Source organism: Xyrauchen texanus, unplaced genomic scaffold (genome assembly GCF_025860055.1).
Source record: "Xyrauchen texanus isolate HMW12.3.18 unplaced genomic scaffold, RBS_HiC_50CHRs HiC_scaffold_540, whole genome shotgun sequence".
NCBI lineage: Eukaryota > Metazoa > Chordata > Actinopteri > Cypriniformes > Catostomidae > Xyrauchen > Xyrauchen texanus.
The window spans coordinates 4,309-25,000 of NW_026266512.1; the positions used below are offsets into that span (position 1 = coordinate 4,309).

Sequence of the window (20,692 nt, forward strand, 5' to 3'; positions counted from 1 at the left end):
TAATATTTTGTTGAATAGTACATCTTTTGTTCTATAATTTAACAAAAGTTGCTTGTACTAGATTTCATTAAAATAAATACCACTTGGTTTTATATTTTGTTATGGAATTAAATGTATACATTTACAAGTATGGCTTGAGTAAAATTACTTTTTGGGGCCACTGTATTTCAAAGCACGATTTATTCTAATTAAGATTAACATTAAATAAAGGAATGGTCAAATGATTGGTTTTCTGTATGGATCTTTGAGGATCAGTTTGAGAACATATAAAGCTTGAAAATCTCTGTAAGAATCATTGATCTGAAGATATCTCATTACTGAAATGATCTGTGATATTGATCAGAGATTTCCAACATAGTCCAAATATATCCATGATGCTTGTAGAGTGAGAAACTCGTCACAGCTGGTGTACAGGTCAATAGGACAAAGGGGCATTGGTCATTCCACCAAACCCACACACACCGTAAAAGCTAGTCAAAACATAACATCTGATCATACACAAAACATGCTATTATTTCAGCACAGAGAATCAACAAAACTTCACTGAGGAAAACATTCTGAGCTAAGCTACTGCGTAACTCTTTGTGTCAGTACACAGTATGGGTCTATACAAATCAATATGACCATGTGCTGTGGTCATCAAATGTTCTGGATGATTTAGTGTACAGACAACAAAAAAAAATTCAGTTTTGAAGGGTATAATCACAGGGTGTGATCAATAACATCTAAAACCTTAATGAAAAGACCTGCCAATTTGCTGGGGACAAAACTGAAGTGAGTCAAATAAAAATAAAAACTACCACCAGGGGCATTTGGGGACGTCCTTATTTTGAGAAATTCAAAATTGATTTTTTTTTTTTTTTTTACTGCAAAGTTTTTTATGTTGAGGGTTTGTGTTAGTCAATTGGAACTATAATTGGTTAATATTGTTTTATAATTAGTTTTGTATAAAAAACAAACAAACAATCGTGTGTGTGAGTGCGTGAGCATGCACAGTCAACTTACTGTATTGCAAGCAGCTCATGGCCTGATTTATCATCTGGAACTTTGGAGTGATCACCTGTAACGAGAATACAATTTAATGCAATTTTATGTTCAAAAAAAGGTCTGCATACCTTTTTGCATGTTTCAGTGCACTCACGGCCGCTGATCTTTGTGCTGACTCTCTGGGTGAGTGAGATGCTCTGTGAAAGCTGGTCTCTGAAGCTCTGACCCATGTAGTAATCAATGTCGTTGGAGCGCAGCAGTTCTTCAAAGGCCTTGATGGTGACTCTCAGATGTTGAGTCAGAATGTGGCACATACCACGGCCCTCACGCATCATCTGACGCAGATGAGACAGCTCGCGGGCCTGCGCTTGGATAAGCGTGTCAAACTTACTGCATGGAGGATGGAGAAAGAAGCATTTATCTACAGTATTGTAGCGGAGGGCAGGGCCCGGGTTGTGATTATACACACCCGGTCCCTTATCAGGCTAATCAAGCCTCCGAGAGGGATAAAGGCCGACTGCGGAGGAGTGTGCGGGAAAGACAAACACACACATGACGGACATGTCCGTAAACTATCTCTCTCTCCCGCACAATCCTCTGCAGTCGTCCTTTATCCCTCTCGGAGGCTTGATTAGCCTGATAAGGGACCGGGTGTGTATAATCACGACCCGGCCCCGCCCTCTGCCCTGCCACATGTATCAATCTCATTAAAGTGACAATGAATTCATGGGATTGCCTTACGTTGAAAAGAAATTTCACCCCAAAATGAAAATTCTCTAATTTATTCACACTAATGCCATCCCAGATGTGTATGACTTTCTTTCTTTTCCAGAACACAAATATTTTTAGAAGAATATCTCAGCTCTCTAGGCCCATACAATGCAAGTAAATGGTGACCAGACATTTTAAGCTCTAAGAGCTGAGATATTCTTCAAAACATCTGTGATGGCATGAAAGTGAGTAAATGATAAGAGCATTTTATTTTTGGGTGAATTATCCATTTAAGGTAGTATAGCCATTGTGAAACTTAATTTTATTATGTTAAAAGTTTTTCTCATCCCAGCTTGAGTCAATCAGAAGTATGAAGTCATGTTGTATAGTAGGTTGATTCCATCTAAAATCAATGGTATGATATGATTTGGGATGCTTTTGAAAAAACTATTAGCATTTATTGTATAACTACTATGGTGAATATGTTTATGGTGAAATTAGTTCAGAGAGAGATTAGGTTTTATACTCTATACTCTGTTACTCACCCTGGCCCATTTGTGGTTTTGCCATTCTCTGCTTGACCTTTGCCCTTCATGAGCTGCTCCTCCAGTGATGTCACTCGGGATACAAGCTCTTGCAGCTCTCGGCCTTGTTTGGGCTGACGGGGAAGTGAGCCAAAGCCATCTGATGACTGCCAGCCCTCATCTTCCTCTGTTGCACTCTGTGCCTCGCAGTTATCCATGCCCCAGTTGACCATACGGGGAGTGCTGACTGGGGTGTGATCATGTGTTTGGGCCTGTAAGCTACGGATCAGGGCCTGAGAGCGGGAGAGCTGACTGCGCAGGTCCTCCACTAGGTGCTGCAGGTAGGTCACGTCATGTTCAGTTTTGCAAGAGTTCAGTGAGCTGGAAGCACCCCACCACTGAGAGCCCCCTTCATGATAGGAGAGAGATGTGCACAACTCCAGATCATCAAACTCTATAGTGGAGGAAGGCACATGTTTGTTGTATGAGACTTTTAGTTAATAAAATATTAGGGTATAACTGATGAGATAGTGGCCTTCATTAATCTTAAGGAGACAGCATCAATGGTATTTTTTCATTTTTTTTATTTAAAAGCCATACAGAGAAAACTACCTCCTTATTTGTGCAGTCTTTTGTCACTCATCAGTAGCTGTTATGATTCTCACTCCTCTAGATGGCTACACTACAGGGTACCCAGGATTTGCTCTAATCTGAGTAAAACAGCGTTTTCTTATTTTGCACCTTGGTCATGGAATTCCCTCCAGAACACATTACATATAAATCACTTTGTTACCTTGGGTGAATTAAAAATTTTTATAAAAAAAGTGTATGACTGAAGAGTGCAATTGCTATGTATAAGCTGGATTCTGTAATTGTAGTCCATTGTTTTCATTAATGTGTCCTATTTTTGTCTTTATGTCTGTTTTTGTTGTGTTGATCTTTTAACTTTTTACCTTGTTCGGTGTGCTTTTTTGGCCAGGTCTCCCTCGAAAAAGAGATTTAATCTCAAGGGACTTCTTGGTTAAATAAAGGTTAATAAATAAAATAATAATAATAATGTGCTTCAAAAGTCAAAAACAATTATGATTTTAAAGTCAAAGTGAAATGCAGTTTGTAACCCACTATACTTCTGTAATGTGAAAGTATATTTGGGTGTAAACAGAATATTCAATGAGAAAAAAGTTGGGGATTTGTTTCAACTGGGAATTGATAGGACAGTGAAAAATAAGCATTACACACCAGAATGGAGCCAGATAAAATTTAAAGGAATATTTCACCCAAAAATTAAAATTCTCTCCTCAAATACTTACCGTCATGCCATCCCAGATGTGTGACTTTTTATTCTGCTGAATATAAATTAAGATTTTTAGAAGAATATTTCAGGTCTGAAGGTCCTCACAACGCAAGTGAATGGGTACCAAATCTTTGAAGCTCCAAAAAGCATATAAAAGCAGCATAAAAGTAATCCATAAATCTCCAGTGGATAAATACATGTCTTCTGAAGCGATACAAGTGTGCGTTTGAAACCGATATATATATGTATATATATGACATGATATATATATATACATGATATATATATATACATACATATATATGTATATTCATTTTTTAATATCAATCTCCATTTTCACATTCTTTTGTTTTTGGAGATTCACATTCTTTTTGAGCAAACTGACATCTACTTAAACTACCTTAATTTTTGTAACCATTCACTTGCATTGTGGGGACCTACAGAGCTGAAGTATTCTTCTAAATATCTTTCTTAGTGTTCAACAGAAGAAAGAAAGCCATACACATCTGAGATGGCATGAGAGTGAGTCAATTATAAGATAATTAAAATTTTTGAGTGAACCATCCCTTTAAGATTGATAACACAATGCCTAAAAAGCTTTTAGTCTATTGTTAAACATTATCCTTAGTGCAGCTTAGGTGATGTCACCATAAAAGAAAAGACATTTCAGAGAAAGAGCAAGTATTTTGATTTTACAAAGACAAACCCTTTTTTCTTTGAAAGAATGAGGAATGTGCATTATGAAAGCAAATTAAGGGAAAAGTTGGATTTCATGTTGACATTAAGATGTTAATGCCCCCTTATGGTAACACCAAATGAAGTCACCTGGACTGCTGGCATCTTCTCTCTCTGCCTCGTTCTCACTTCGGCCAGATGTCTCATAGCCCAGATCCTGGATGTCTACCTGAACCTGCTTATTATCCTGCTGTACTGATGTTTCTGCTAAATGATAGACCAGATAGACTGGCATTTTAGAAACAGAATATAATCTTAAAAGTCCAAATATTTCATGTAGATTCTCAAATAATGAGGTCATAAAAACTGCATGCATAATAATAACAACAGAATTAACAAAATGCTGTTTAAAATTTAGCATGTGACATCGCAAGTCATGATCAACTTCCCATACGAATTTCATATGAACTACCTGTTTGTGTGTGTACTCACTAAGCAGTTCTCTATAGTCTTTAAGTTGCTCGGCTTGAGCCTGAACTGTGGCCTCTGACACCATGAGTCTCTCCTGAAGATCTTTACTCTCCTGCTGCACCTGCTCAAGATCAGACTTCAGATGCAGTGCCTGCTCTCTTATTGGCTCCCCTCCAGACATGCACTCACAGGCCTAAAAAGTCAGCGAGGGCAAATTAGGCCTTGGCCCTTCAATGAAATACTGAGATGCTATATCCAGTGTAGATTTGGACAATAGAACAAAAATCCAGAGTGTGGTGCACCTCTTCTTGATTTAACATTGAGGGCAGTGTTTATCAACAGCTGCAATGTGAAGGCTAACTCACCTCCATACTAGCTGAATCCGCTAGTTGTCCATCAACCCTATCTGCTGTGATCTTCTGTCCATCTTTCTTGGGCTTTCTTCCTGTCACTAAATTCTGGAGCTCCTCATTCTCAGAGTGGAGGGTAAATAAAGCCTTCCTGTTTCAGGAGTGCACCAAAGAAAATAGAAAAACATATTATTGCCTGTAAAACAGCATTTTTTTGGACTGAAAATCCCTCTTTGCTGTATTGAAAGCAGTACCTCATCTGAGAGAGAGAGGAGAAACCAGCCTTCTCCAGTTGAGACTTGAGCTCCATCAGCTCTCTCTCTACTGCCCTCTTCTGTTCCACCAGCAGCTTGATCTCTGCCAGCCCCTGACCCTCATCCACTGCATCCTGGCAGCCCCTGAATCCCCTATGCTGATCACAACTCTGTACAAGGGAAGGTCAGTGATTAGGCAAAGTGGAATCTATGCAAAAGTAAAAGATATAACTACAAGTGTGGCTACAGTATACAGAGGGTTTTTACCTAGTTATTGCAGAATTTTGACATTTTACACTATATGGGCCTTTTACATAAAAAAAGTGTTTATAAATTGTTCAGAAATTTGAATGGGACAATTTACATACAAATGTTTTTTAATGTATACGTGGACATTTTTGGGGAGTGTAATAGTGAATAACAGTATAATTAAGCTCAGCACAGCTGCAGTATAGTACGGTAAAGCAAAGTTTATGTATGTTACTGTGGCAGGGCGGAGGGCAGGGCCGGGTTGTGATTATACACACCCCGTCCCTTATCAGGCTAATTAAGCCTCCAAGAGGGATAAAGGCCGATGACAGACGGTGGTGCGACAAGAGAGAGATAGTATACGGTATAATAGGTCTATAGTGTAGTATAGTATGGTAAAGCACTGTACAATAGGTCTATAGTATAGTATGGTAAAGCACTGTATAGTATAGTATGGTAAAGCAAAGTATAATAGGTCTACAGTATAGTATAGTATTGTACAGTACAACACAATATGGTATAATAGGTCTTTAGTATACACCGATCAGCCACAACATTTGTTGCCGTCTAATATCGTGTAGGTCCCCCTCGTGCCGCCAAAACAGCTCTGACCTGTCAAGGCATGGACTCCACAAGACCTCTGAATGTGTACTGTGGTATCTGGCACCAAGACATTAGCAGCATATCCTTTAAGTCCTTTAAGTTGTGATATGGGGCCTCCATGGATCGGACTTGTTAGCCCAGCACATCCCACAGATGCTCAGTCTGATTGAGATCTGGGGAATTCGGAGGCCAATTCAACACCTTGAACTCTTTGTCATGTTCCTCAAACCATTCCTGAACAATTTTTGTAGTGTGGCAGGTCACATTATCCTGCTGAAAGAGGCCACTGCCATCAGGGAATACCATGCCATATAGGAGTGTACATGGTCTGCAACGATCTTTGGGTAGGTGGTACGTGTCAAAGTAACATCCACATGAATGCCAGGACCCAAGGTTTCCCAGCAGAACATTGCGTTTTCGGTGGTGAACAAGGGTCAGCATGGGCACTCTGCCCGGTCTGTGGCTATGCAGCCCAATAAGCAGCAAGCTGCGATGCACCGTGTGTTTTGACACCTTTCTATCATGGCCGCATTAAGTTTTCAACAATTTTGCTACAGTAGCTCTTCTGTGGGATCAGACCAGACAGGCTAGCCTTCGCTCCCCGCACGCATCAGTGAGTCTTGGGTGCCCATGACCCTGTCGCCGGTTGTCCTTCCTTGGACCATTTTTGGTAGGTACTAACCTCTGCATACCGGGAACACCCCACAAGACCTACCATTTTGGAGATGTCTGTCAAATACATGTCACTCAGATACTTGCACTTGCCCATTTTTCCTACTTTCAACACATGAATTTCACCTTATATATCTCACCCCTTGACAGGTGCGATTGTAACGATATAATAATTTTATTCACTTCACCTGTCAGTGGTTTTAATGTTGTGGCTGATCAGTGCAGTGTAGTACATTATAGTATAGTATATATGCTAACTGGGAGTGAAATTTTTGAAGATGAATATCTACAAACTGATCTGGACACTGTTAGAACCTTATGAGTGTACAATATTTTTTAGATATGCTATATGTGGGTTTATAATAAAAACTACTATGACCAAAAGACTTACAGTACCTGCAGAGGTGCAAAACCCTATATGCAATGTATGCAACGCACAGGGGTGCCATTTAAAGGGGGCGCTGGCGGCACACTAAGGGCCACAATGGGGGGATCCCCCTCTCCTTTCCCCGGATGGTGAGGGGGGGTGCCAATGTAAGTGTTGCATACATCATTGAAAATGGGATATTGTGCTCCTGAATACCAATATGTTTACATCATGTTGTCTTACCTGCATGCTGACCAAAGACTGAGCTGTCAGTTTGGAGCGCTCGTCACCTTCGGCACTGTCTGCAAACTCACTATTGCAGTCTTCATCATCCTCCTCTCCATAATCTGAGATGAAACCTAAAGAAAGTATTGCATTATTAGTACAGATATACAGCCAATGACAATCAAACTTTCACACAGACATTGACTTTTGCTTGTACTGTAGCGCTTTGGAGACTAGTGAACATAATTCTCATCTTACTCAGTGGGCTTCTCTCTCTAAATTGGCCTACATATGCCACATTTTCACAAACTATCCCACTTTACAATCAAGCTAATCCAGGATAATTCTGACTCTTAGTTATAAAATAACTCTTTAGGCCAGTATGTACACAAAACAAGACACAGCAAGACAGGAAGTGCAAGAGTAAATAGATCAAAATACTCATTTCCTGAATGGCAGCACTGCCCAGTTATTGGTTGTCCTTACCTGGTGCTGCATTCCATAACTCTTTTCCATAATTTCAAATATGTTTTCCACATAGGACATTGTAAAATACCTAATTTCATAAATTACATACTACATTAATATTTTCATCAGATTTCAGGATTACAAAATATCAACGTGCAAGATCGTGTTTATATTTATAAATCCCCCACAATTTTGAAACTACATAACAAATAAGGCAGTTATATTTATTATTGTCTTTTTGTAATTTCAGTATAACTGGACAGATGTGTAGATTCTTTCTTTGAGATTTGAGTATTGAATATCAGAACGGGAACATTTATAAAGGAGCTATAAATACAGACCCAGTGAATCTAAGTGTTGGTATGTGCTGAATTCATTTACTAATAATGAGCAGAAAAATTTGAAGGTATCATGACTTCGTGGCATTGCCTAATTATAAATCAACTTCTTGAGAGTTGAAAATGAGTTATTGACAAGTTCTTCTGGTGTGTGCCCTCACAGCACTATCAGCAATTATCTCAGTACATTAGTTATGTACTGCTGTATGCTTTTATCTAAAATTCTAACTATATATATGGATCTATCACCTTTGAACACATACACAAACAAATTAATCCAAAAAAGGGCATGTATTTTATCAGCTTAACTGTGTAGCATTTAAACTTGGGCATAGATTGTGCTTATGACTTTGAGAATTGTTAAAGAAGAGAGAAAGAAGATAGAAAAAGAGCAGAATAGCCAAGGGGCTCAATATGTCCAATCATCAAAAGGATGAGACAGGTTTTTCTTGATATCTCCCCAGAGAAGGCCTTTTGTTATGGTATTTTTTTTTATCAAAAAGATAAGAGTCAAAATTATCATGGTACAAGACATAAATGAAAAGGATCTAACAAACGACACATCTAAACAAACACTTTACTCATTTATCAAATGTCCGTAAAGGCATCTTTTAGGTAGCAACATGATGTATGCAATTCAATATAAGTGCAAACAGTCTGCATATTACATGCTACAAACATCAGTTATTGTTATTTTTTCATGCAGAGGCACACTTGTTATATCTGTTATATCATATATTAACATATGGTTGAAGTGGGCTATAAACCTCTATTGAATAACAAATAAATGTTCTAAAATAAGGACAGCAGTAAAGCAATAAAACAGTCATTTTTAAGTAGTACAGTCAGGCACACAAGCATTCTAGAGTCTATAATATTTTACTGTCTTAAAGGAATAGTTCACCACAAAACGTTTTAATTCTGTCATCATTTACTCACCTACATGTTGTAGGTGTTCCATCGAACACTAGAAATGTTAGGACAAATGACAGCCTCGGTCACCCTTCACTTTCATTGCAACTTGTTTTTCATACAATGACAGTGAATGGTGACTGAAGCAATCATTCTGCCTAATTTTGTGTTTCACAGAAAAATATATAGGCATATGGGTTTGGAGCAACATGAGGTTGAGTAAAGGATCATTTTCGGGTGAATTATCCCATTAAGTGTACACAGTGACTGAAATAAGATAAGCCCCTCTTTTTGCACAAAATTAATATATTTAGTTTATTTTTGCTTTAAAATCATAAATTACATTTAAATAAGTAATGACAATGACATATTTTTAGTACAAAATAGGCAAAACGATTAGCTCAAATACAAATGACTGCACTATGTTAAAACAATGTAAAATATTTTTTTAAGCATTTAAAAAACTCATTTTTGTGCACACTCAGTATACAAGACAAAACAAGTAAACATTGCTGTTAGAATCCAAAACTATTTCAAAGCTGTACAAGACCCTAGTTACTTCAAATAGTTGAAAATGTTACTAATTACTAATTCAAACTTGTTAATCTCAGAGCATGCTTATCTAACTAGCAATAATATTTGATGCAAAGCAGTGTTTGATGCAAAGAGAACAAATATTCAACACAATGCACAAAGCATCAATTGTCTTCTTTAGCCCAGCAGGCCACATTACAGACCAAACTGCAATCCAACCCCACCTCCAAAATCAGCATGAGGTGTGGCTGCCTGTCCGGTTTCCATGGGCACCAGTGTATCGAGCACAGCCTGACAAAAAACAACAACAAGTATGCAGTACATGCATAATCTGAACTGTATGAGACATGTAATGAAGTTAAATAATTTGCCACCATTAGCTTCTCTGGCATGTTTTTAGATGCCCACGCTGACCTTGTGATTAATGCAAGTGCGATCCTGATGTCCCACCATCTCTCTCAGCTGCTGCAGCTCTTGGGTAAGTCGCTCAACCAGCGGCAAACCTGACGGCTCCACCAACTGCATCTGCAAGTCCTGAAAAATAAACTTGACTAGATATGCACATCCACTACAAGATACAATCAAACTCTCAAAGACTAACTCACAAACCTTGATTATTTCCTCTTTAATGCTCAAAGTCTTGGTCAAGGCCTCCAGATCTGAGGCCTGGAGTTGGTCTTGGTGGCCAGCCAAGGTGGACCTCAAGGCAGACAGCTGGTTCTGGGCCTCTCTTTCCCTGCGCAGAGCCAGATGGAGATCATCCTGAAGTGTCTGTGTGTCTGATGGAGACTCTTCTGTGGTCTGCTGAGGGCCTGTTGACTCAAGCTGTCGGCGTAGCTCCTGCAATCGAGCAGTCTGTTCGGCCATCACCTGACCCATACGCTCTGCAGAATCCTGGAAAATTTAAGTTAAAGAAAATACAGTTTATGTTTGAAAGCTGTATACTGGACTGGATATTATGATGCCTGAAGGTTTGAAATCAGTGGTAGAGTGATACCTTGATGTATTGTTCTCTTGTGTTGATGGTGTTAAGCAGGGCCTGGACCTGTGAGTGGTGCTCTTGAGTCTGTCTGCTGTGGTCTGACAACAGGTCCTGGAACAGACACTCCTTTAGCTGCAGCCGAGACTTAAGCTCCTCAACCACCTCACTGGAACCGATCGACACCTTACTGAGTAGAACTGCAGTCATCTCCTGCAGAGACCAAATAGCATAGTTATAGTAATGAAGATAGAGAACATCTATAGTATAGAGTGTCATCAAAAAGAATTTGGACAATTAAGTAACACAGTAAAGATTTTGGGGCCACAATATATTAAGAAATCTGTGTTTACCTCAACCTCTTTGGTGCATGTATGGAGTGACGTCTGCAGTTGGCTGATCAGAGCGTCTCTTTCTTGTAGACTACGTGTGTGTGACTCCTCTCTTTCACGCTGAACACACTGAGCACTGCGCCAGGCCTCACACACCTGCTCCAGCTCTAAACTTTTACCACGCAGCAGCAACTCCAGACTCTGTAATAATACACACACACAACATGTCATACAAAGAATACATATGACACGTTTTCCCTGTTTCTGTGCTTAGACTTATATTTTGAAATCCTTAGTTTTGTAGTCCATTGTAGTTTCTTTTTATGATTGGTTTTCCCTTGATTGTTTCCCCAGGTGTTCCTCCTTCCCTTGTGTATTTAAGCTCTTGTTTCCACTGGTTCTTCACATGTGTTGTCATGTTCTGCGCCTGGTTCCCTGTGTTTTGTTTCCTTTTATTCTGAGTTACCTTCTTTATCTTTTGTTTTATTAAAAGCTGTGTTTAGATCATCATTCCTTGTCTGCCTCGTCACAACATAGCCTTGCTATACACAATTATAGATTAAAGAAATGATTTTAGCATGACTGTCTAAGTGTATATGTTTTAACCACATAAATGACATCAATACCGTGATGGTTTCTTCGTTATTGGAAAACACACAACGGAGTTTCTCCAGGTCTCTCTCTTTCTCTCTCAGAACCAGCTGCAGTCTATGCACCTCGTCTTCTTTCTGTTCCATGCACGCAAACTTCTCATCAATTGCTTGCTGAGGAAGGGAGAAAACAATCTATCATTAAACACTGTATATGTCTCATAATCTTGTGCGAAAACTACATGGCGCTGATCACAGCAGAGTTGGTCTTTGGGAGAAATGCCAACAAAACTACCTCTGGTAAGAAACCAAATGTACGTTTTTACATCGAAACCTGCTTGAATCAAATGATAAGAGATAAGAGACTGTAATTTCATCTGATATGTCATTTTTTTTTATTTGGGCGATTTATCACGATAAGCCACATTGCTAAACCCAGTGTACACTAGTGTGTACAATAGCACTAGGTTTTCATTAGAATATGTTTACAGTGCATTTTCACATCTAGAATTTTTTTTTAATGTTTATTAGATGATACTAGTTACAATGCAAAAATGCAAACATCAGTCCACTTGGGTCTCAGGAGGATAATAGGGTGTTTTTGTGTACATCCCAAAAAATGAGGTTGACCAGACAAAAACCTACCTCTGAAGACATTTGGGTATTGGAAAACTCATCAATTGGAAATAAAGCAAATATAGATGTATAAAAACAAGTCTATAGCATATTGCCATTTGGATAGCCAAGTAAACATGTCTGTGTTTTATTACCTCCAGTGTTCTATCCCTTTCCTGAATGCGTTGTTTTAGCTTGTGGATGAGATTGTCTCTATTCCCTGTTGTCTCTCTCTGGTCATCCACCAGTTCACTGTAGTCCTGATCAAAGAGAAAAGAGTACATTTCAGATTAATATCCAAACTGTAAGTCCATCAGTACTAATACACACACACACACGCATATGCATAATTTGATATAATTAATGTCTTCTTTGTGCGTCTGTGTCTTACTTGTATCAGGTGCTCTTTGTTCTCTATCGAGGTCTTCAGCTTTCGGATGGTCCTCTCTCGTTCCTCGTCCTCTTTCTCTCTCCATCTCCATTTATCTTCAAATTTGTCCTCCATTTGCTGCGATTTGAAGCGAGCCCTCTGTAGAGCAGCCAGTAGATCCTGACTGTGTCTTTCTGCCTCATGTCGGTGCTCCAGGGCTCCCTGCAGGTCAGCTTGGAGCCGCTGGTTCGAGCGGGCCAGATCATCTTCTCGTCTCTGGCCTTGTTGCTGTGCCCTTTGGAGGCCTTGCAGCTCCAGCTGGGCTGAGAACAGAGACCCCTGAAGGTCCAACAGATCGGTCTGCATGCGATTCGGAGCCACTCCAGACATCTGCACCAAGAACAAGAAACAAACAGTCAGGCATGCATAAGAGAGAACGAGATAAAATCAACTTAATGGGCTTATCTGAATAATTCTATAGATAAAATTACTATGATGTCACACCACATGCAACCATGCTTCTGGGTACTTTTGATCAGTAGATTTCAAAGGTGGATGGCCAGCACAGCAGTTTTAATAATGTTTTAAGCATTTCATAATGTAATCATGTTTTTTATGTTAATAAATTTATTATAAGAGGATAACGATGATTAACATTTATAACAGCTTTATAAACTTTAATAAAATCCTTTCACAAACAGTAGCCTATGCGATGGTGGAGACAGAGTCACATTTTTTTCCGTCAGACCTTACATGGGTCTTGTTTATACAAGATCATCATTACATGATATTTTACCTAATTTCTGTCCCAGCCGTTACATTTTGTAAAATTAAAAACAGCCGTTTGTGATCGCAGTTTGCACGATTTTTTCTTAAATATATATTTTTTTCAAATATTCAAACATCTGCAGTTCTCATAAGATCAGACACATGACAGTGATCTGTGAAATAACATAATTAATGTAAAATATGAGTTTTTCTTAATCAGGCAATCTTTATAGAAATTTAAATAGGCCAAAATCTAAAACAAAATCTGTAGGAAATGCATTTCAACTCCACAAACAGCACTTTTTGGGGCTTTTTAGATACATTTTAGCCAAGCACTCATTTAACACAGAACCCAGAAGTGGTGGAGCGGACAGCTTGTTTGTAAACAGTTACTTCATCCATAGTGACTATAGTCACTAACTTTAAACAGATTTAACAAAAATATAAAACTATAACTAGAAAAATATATTACATTCTATTGAACTGATCTGAAACTAAAATGACACTGTGAAGAGTGTAATCTTTATCAGCATAAGTGATTTCACACCTGCTGCTGCTGAAGCTGGTTATGGTTGTTCTGTTGCTTCAGAGAGCACAAAAGCTCCTTCTGTTCCTCAATGAGCTGGTGGAGATCAGTGATCTAACATGAACAAGGAACATGATTCATGATTAACTATTATTTCAATCTTTGCTTTACAAAATAAGCTTAACTGTTAATTCAGGATAGCAACTGAGCTTTAAGGAAAAGTTTACTTAAACGTTTTTTAAAAATGAAAAGGATGAGATTTGAGAACTTTGGCAAAGACTTTCATTGAATAGTGATTTAAATATCAGTTGGTCCCTTACATTAAGTTTTGTGTGGCTTCATAAAACTTGGAATAGTCTTCTGAGTTGTATAGACCAATTACAGAAAACTTTTTGTGTTACACTGATGAAATTAAGTTTTAAAGATTTTGTATAACTTGAGGGTTAGAAATTGTTGACCGAATTTTTATGTTTAATGAAACATTTTATGACACACTTATCAAATGATGTAGCTATCAAAACAGTAATATTATAAAACAAATAGTTTGGGCATCAAAATCCAAATAAAAAAGCCAATATACACTCACTTAACACTATTAGTTACACATGTACACCTACTTAATGCAATTATCTAACCAGCCACTCGAGTGGCAGCAGTTCAATGCATAAAAAATGCTGATACATGTCAGGAGCTTTGGTTAGTCAGAATGGGAAAAAATGGAATCTCAGTTATTTCAACCATGGCATGATTGTTGGTGCCAGATGGGGTGGTTTGAGTATTTCTGTAACGGCTGATCTTCTGGGATTTTCATGCACAACAGTCTCTAGAGTTTACTCAGAAAAAATATCCAGTGAGCAGCAGTTCTGCAGATGCAAATGCCTAGTTGATGAGAGAGGTCAGCGGAGTATGGTCAGACTGGTTCGAGCTGACAGAAAGTCTACAGTAACTCAGATAACCACTCTGAACAATTGTAGTGAGCAGAATAGCATCTCAGAATGCTATTATAAGGTATAGTTATCTATCTTTTCCAATTCATGTTATAACAGTCCAAATGCCAAGCAATGTCTCTCAAGTCAGTGAGGAATGCCTATATTCCAGTCACCACATTTAGCTTTAAGGGCAGATGTACCTCACAGTCTTTAGTGTTGAGAGAGTCACTCAAGGTCTGTATTGTTCTCTCCTGACCACATGCTGCTACTCTGACAGTGTGTAGTTCACTTTCCATCTCTCCGAGCCTCTGCTGTAGCTTCTGTGCACACCGACACACACAGAAAAAACAAATGCTTAGTGCCATGGCAACACAAAAAGCAAACAATAGCACACAAGGATAACATGACAGAAAAAACAGCACCCTTATAAAACACAAACATTGGATATTAATTAAAGAAGGATGGCAGTACCTTATTGTTGACCTCGTTCTCTTTTATCTTGGCCTGTAGAGACTGGACCTGCTGTTGGGACCTCTGCAGCTCGCTCACACACTGACCCGCTGCATTCTCATACTGCACCAGCTGAGACTGCTGCTCCTCAATCAAACTCTGAAACACACACAGATCAATATTCAAGCATTTTAGGATTATTGTGTAGTTCACTCAAAAATTTTAACTATGTCATCATTTGCTCAACATCATGCTGTTCCAAACACATGTGACTTTCTCCAGTGGAACACAAAAGGAGATGTATGGCAAAATGTTAGTGATAGTCACTGACCAAACTTAACCCTGCTTAGCTTCAGTGGGTAACCAGACAAGAGCTGCAGGGTAATATGCTGACCATTCACTTTCACTGCATCTTTTTTACATACAAAGAAAGTGACTGGTCTATTATTCTACTAGTCATCCAACAACTAACTAGTAGATTAGTGGGGTCGACTTCTAACATTAATATTTTTAGTGTTGGTGGTTTTAATGGGAGATGCAATTCTCAAATGTATTAAGAGATGCAACTTCTTGGAGAGCTTTTTGCATGATGATAACTTGCTGTGATTAACAGTGAATAACAGTCAGCTTGGTAAAACCATCTGCAAGAAGTTTAATCTCTTTAATGCTTTTTATGTTCTTCTCTTACAGCCATCAAAATGCTGAATCAACTATACATTTCTAGGCGATCTCTGTCAGATGTTAAATTCTCTGCTTTGAGTAATACTCCAGTATTTGTAAGGTGTTGTGGAGAGATTAAAGTATTTTGATGATTCTATCTGACACTGCTTAAATACACAACTGACCAACTAGTCAATTATGAAAATTTGCAGTTTTGCACCTCCCTAGAAGCTAATATTCTGCCTACCATCTCCTTTTGTGTTCCTTTTCAAGAAAGTCATACAGGTTTGGAACAACACGCGGGTGAGTATATAATGCAAGAGGACCCACACAGTGCTGAACAAAGAGTAATGACCATCGTCTCGCTCTACAACTTCCTCAGGATGTCCTATTTTTTCATGGTGGTGGTGTCGTTAATTTCCTTGTTTTTCATTTTCACTCAGTATCACTTCTCTCTGTGTTTACTTGGTTTTCAATGCAATTGAGATTTCAGTATAAACTGTGCACATTTATTAAAGTTAATCTATCACAAAAGCAGTAATTACATCAGACGGAGGATAATGTCACTAATCCAGCCCTGTCTACATTAACTTAAAGTGATTACAAATCTGTGCATAGTACAGTGCTACTGACTGTGAAAACTAATCATCTGATTACTTAATACTGCCAGTTGCTCACACAATTAGGGTTCACCTTTTGATTGGTCAGATTAAGCCTTTGTTATTATATCGCACAACAAGTGGTTTAAACAACAAATAATACTCAATAATGGTTTTATGTAGTACTATGCATTAGAGAAGAAAGGGAATAAGGATCCTTTTGCAATCGGTCTGCAGCACAAAGTAATGTTGCTCACAACAACGGTTGCTATGAAAGAGTTGCTAAGAAGATGATGAGTAACCTAGTAATCAAAGTGATCACAGGCTGGAGAGCTCTGAGGTGAAAACTGATGAGACTTAAGGGACTTCTTTAGCTAGCCTCTTTAATTTGCTCCCCATATATTCCTCTTTTGTGTCTTTTAATACAGTGGTGTCAAACTTTTTGTCTCCAAGTCCCCTTAAATACCCCAGAAAATGTTTGAAGGCCCCCATCTTCTAGAAACGTGGGGTGTCAATAGATTCAAATACTTAATCAAACTTAATATATTGTTTCCAAAGGTTTCATGAACTGTCAGTTTATACACTCACTTAGCACTTTATTACGAACACTATTGTCCTAATAAAGTTAGAAAAGAAAGTCTTCTGATGTTTTATCCCATCCACCTCAATGATGTTGTGCATTCTGAGATGCTATTCTGCTCACTACTATTGTACAGAAAGGTTATCTGAGTTACCATAGCCATTCTGTCAGCTCAAACTAGTCTGGCCATTCTCCGTTGACCTCTTTCATCAACAAGGCATTTCTGTCTGCAGAACTACCCCTTACTGGATGTTTTTTGTTTTGGCATCATTCTGAGTAAATTCTAGAGACTACTCTGCATGAAAATCCCAGGAGATTAACTGTTACAGGAATACACCAACAATCATGCCATGGTCGAAATCACTGAGATCAAATTTTTTTTCCCCATTCTGATGGTTGATGTGAACATTAACTAAAGCTCCTGAAAAGTATCTGCATGATTTTATGCATTGCACTGCTGACACACAATTGGCTGATTAGATGATCGCATGAAGTGCTCAGTGAGTGTATGTTTATATAAATATAAACACAGCCAACATCTTGATTTTAGTTTGATCAAGTTAGATTTTTAAATGTTTAAGTTATCTCGTGGCCCTATTGGAAGTTTGCTAAGGCAGGGTGTGGTGGGCCCTGGCCCCCTGGTTGAGAACTACCATCTTAACATATTAAACACAAACTGACAGATGATTTCTGACCAAATTTTGTTCAAACAACTATTTGCTCTCATTAATTCCTTATTCTGATCACATTTCATTCCTTCCACGCTTCAGAAGATGCACACATGTCCAACTGATGAAGGCTTTTGTGGTGATCTTCTCTGTGTACCTTTTGTAAGCCCCTTGGCCTGCACTGTACATAATCATCCAGCCACATGTCCTCCATTTCAGACAACTCAAGCTGCAGTTCCTGTTGAATGCTGGACAGAGCATCTGGAAGGTGGGGGGAAAGGGGACACTCCATATCTGTGGGAGGCACTTGTAGCAGAGGGTAAGTACTTTCCATTGGTGTAGTGGTTGGTTTGATGGGCACAGGAATCCGACTACCTCTGGGGCTCTGGATGGGGCGATATTCAAAGTTTCTAAGCAGACTGAGGGTCAACTCAAGTCCACACACAGAGCCTGGTCTAGAGGTGCATCCAGAAAGAGACTCTGGCCTTTTGGTAGAAGATTGTTCCTCTTCTGTCTCTGTGTGTGTGATGTTAGGATTGACCTTTGGGCAAGACTCTAGGGTCTCATCGACAGCAGTGTCCAATGACTCCAGAGATGAGGCAGGACTCACACTGGTGCACTCTGCATCACTAGGATGTTGAGTCTGGTTGTTCTCAGCAGGCTCGGATTCTGGGGGTGGAGCAGATAGGACAGACTCATCTGCACTGCCCTGGATACTACTGGAGTACCGTGTAGAGGGACCGCAGGATGTACTCCGACCCACTTTTCTGGGAACTTTGCAGACTGCTTCATAATCTGAATCCGCCACTCGTAGCATAGCACACACCCTGCACTTCCTGGGACGTGAGCCTGAACTGGCATCTGTTGCTGCATGGCACTGATGGTGGTGGTGGTGACCTGGGTTTTGTTGGTCTTGAAGTTGCTCTGGAGTGCTTTGCTCAGCCCAGGACTCATAGACAGAGTATGTCAGATCTTCCTGCAGTAGAGTGCTGTATTTAGACTCAGCCAAGTCAGTAAAGTCCACTACAGGAGAGTCTGCAGCACTGTCGTCCACTTCAGTGATGACCCCAAAGTCATCAGCATTGTTTTTACGGTAGAGTCCACCGATGCACTGTCTTAGCCTGTCTTTCTCCAACAGGAGCTTTTGCATCCGTTCAACGGATAGCGCCTCTACCCTGGCGATCACAGTGTCAAAGCGGTACATGCGGTCCAGCATGAAGGCACATTTGCTGCAGGCAAACTCTCCCCGACCATCTCGGATCATCTCTCTGCCCAATGCATATGAAAGCAGCACCTGCAGACTTAGCTTGCCAGTTGGGTGGAAGATCCATCTCCGTTGGTTACCACATAGCTCTCTTGCACAGATCCGACACATGTCCTTCATCTTCGAATCCAGCATCGTAAACCTTAAATTGAATAATATCTACAGTAGTTTGTGCCAAAATATCTGACGTACATCAAGGTTAGCAGCACAGAGTGAAAGTGAAAAAATGTCAAGACATTTTAAGTTCTCACATTTATGTCCTTGTTTAGTTCCAATGATGATGTTTGGAAAAAAACTAAAAGAAAATTTATTATTGGAATGTTATTTCAGTTTGTTAACATAGATGAGGTTTGATTTATTACAGTCAAAATTCCCTTTAAAAGTTCTTCAATTGTCCTTAATTAGGTCCTAAAATTAGTTATTTATATAGATACGTTGCTGGAGGTAAATCTCGATTTCTTCAGTCATTAAAAAAGGACGCTGTCAAGATCCGCTCTCCTCCATGGAAATAAAGACGCGTATTTTGTCCTTGACTCGTGCTCCAGATTATGTTTCATTCGCTCTTCTCAAAAGACGCCGACATGACAGGACCGCTGTAATATTATTTAAACCCCACCGTCCGACTCCAGTTCAAAAACAGCGTGTCATTTTTATAAAACCACCGTAACCGAAAATAATGTAATATTATATCATTAGACTGTCACAATAGACGTTTAATAATTATTTTTGTCCAGCCGGGTTTCAAATGTACAGCCGTACGGAGAAGCGATGTGGCAAGAGCGAGGCAGGGAAGAAAAAGGCGCATACCACTTTCTGGAAAAAGAGGGGCGTCGAAGATCTATGTTTCTACAATAATTGTACTCATTCATAAACGAAATAACGGCTGATAACGGGTGAATTTGTAACTAGACTAGGTACAGCTACCATTCAAATAGTTTATTAATGGTTCATCACAGGTATAAAACATTTTTAATTCTACGAGCGCACCTCGATGTATTACAATGGTATCGGTGGAACACAGGCAACAAGCCAAGCAACACTGACACTACATTATACAGACTTGTTTCCATTTTCATCAGAGAACGAGCAACATGTATGGCTTACGAGGTGTTTTTGTTTTTCCGAAATGATGGTATTTATTTATTTATTACATAGCACATGAACAAGGGTCTATAAATGGCAGTAGTTCAATGATTGTACATGACACGACATAGCGACAGCAGTCAAGAATATCACTTTTAAATGACCACATTTGTAGTCATCATCACTCAGCCAACACCCACACAGCATCCCTGTGGACGCACTTATGTTGAGACAGCATAATCTCTTATCAGTTATAATTTATGCTATTGGTTATAGAGAAAAAAGATGAGTGATATATGTTTTCTGTGAATATTTGCACATTCTGTTGGTCTTTTTGGTGTCCCTGTGTGAATTGGTAATTGGAATGGCTCTAGAATTTAGACAATGAAGATAGACACCACAAAAGTGCTCAAACACAAACCACCCTAAATCAAAAAACTATTTATCCTAATCAGAAAAATGCAGAATTATCTCATTGTTTATGTCTACCAGTGACAGAGATGACAATGAGTTGTTGAGAGCCACAGTGAAGATAACTGATTGAGATTTCATTATTAATCTGTGTACATTACCAGTGTGATGTAATTGATTATGTATTATTAAGAAAAATTAACTTTGATATTGGAATAATTGGTTTAACTGTGG

At 39.0% G+C, this 20,692-nt stretch overlaps 1 protein-coding gene across 1 annotated transcript; it reads right to left on the reverse strand.

Moving 5' to 3' along the window:
• Positions 1-1,001: 1,001 nt before the first annotated feature.
• LOC127642309 (myomegalin-like) lies at positions 1,002-19,728 on the reverse strand. The gene is made up of 20 exons (XM_052124912.1): positions 17,858-19,728; positions 15,215-15,352; positions 14,944-15,063; positions 13,836-13,928; positions 12,542-12,910; positions 12,306-12,410; positions 11,572-11,709; positions 10,967-11,146; positions 10,632-10,826; positions 10,244-10,528; positions 10,049-10,168; positions 9,859-9,925; positions 7,401-7,516; positions 5,267-5,436; positions 5,028-5,163; positions 4,684-4,855; positions 4,342-4,458; positions 2,244-2,676; positions 1,142-1,377; positions 1,002-1,060 (listed from the first exon to the last, which is right to left on the reverse strand). The coding sequence occupies exons 1-20, from the start codon at positions 19,097-19,099 to the stop codon at positions 1,002-1,004; spliced, it is 4,491 nt and encodes a 1,496-aa protein (XP_051980872.1). The 5' UTR covers positions 19,100-19,728.
• Between the last annotated feature and the right edge of the window lie 964 nt (positions 19,729-20,692).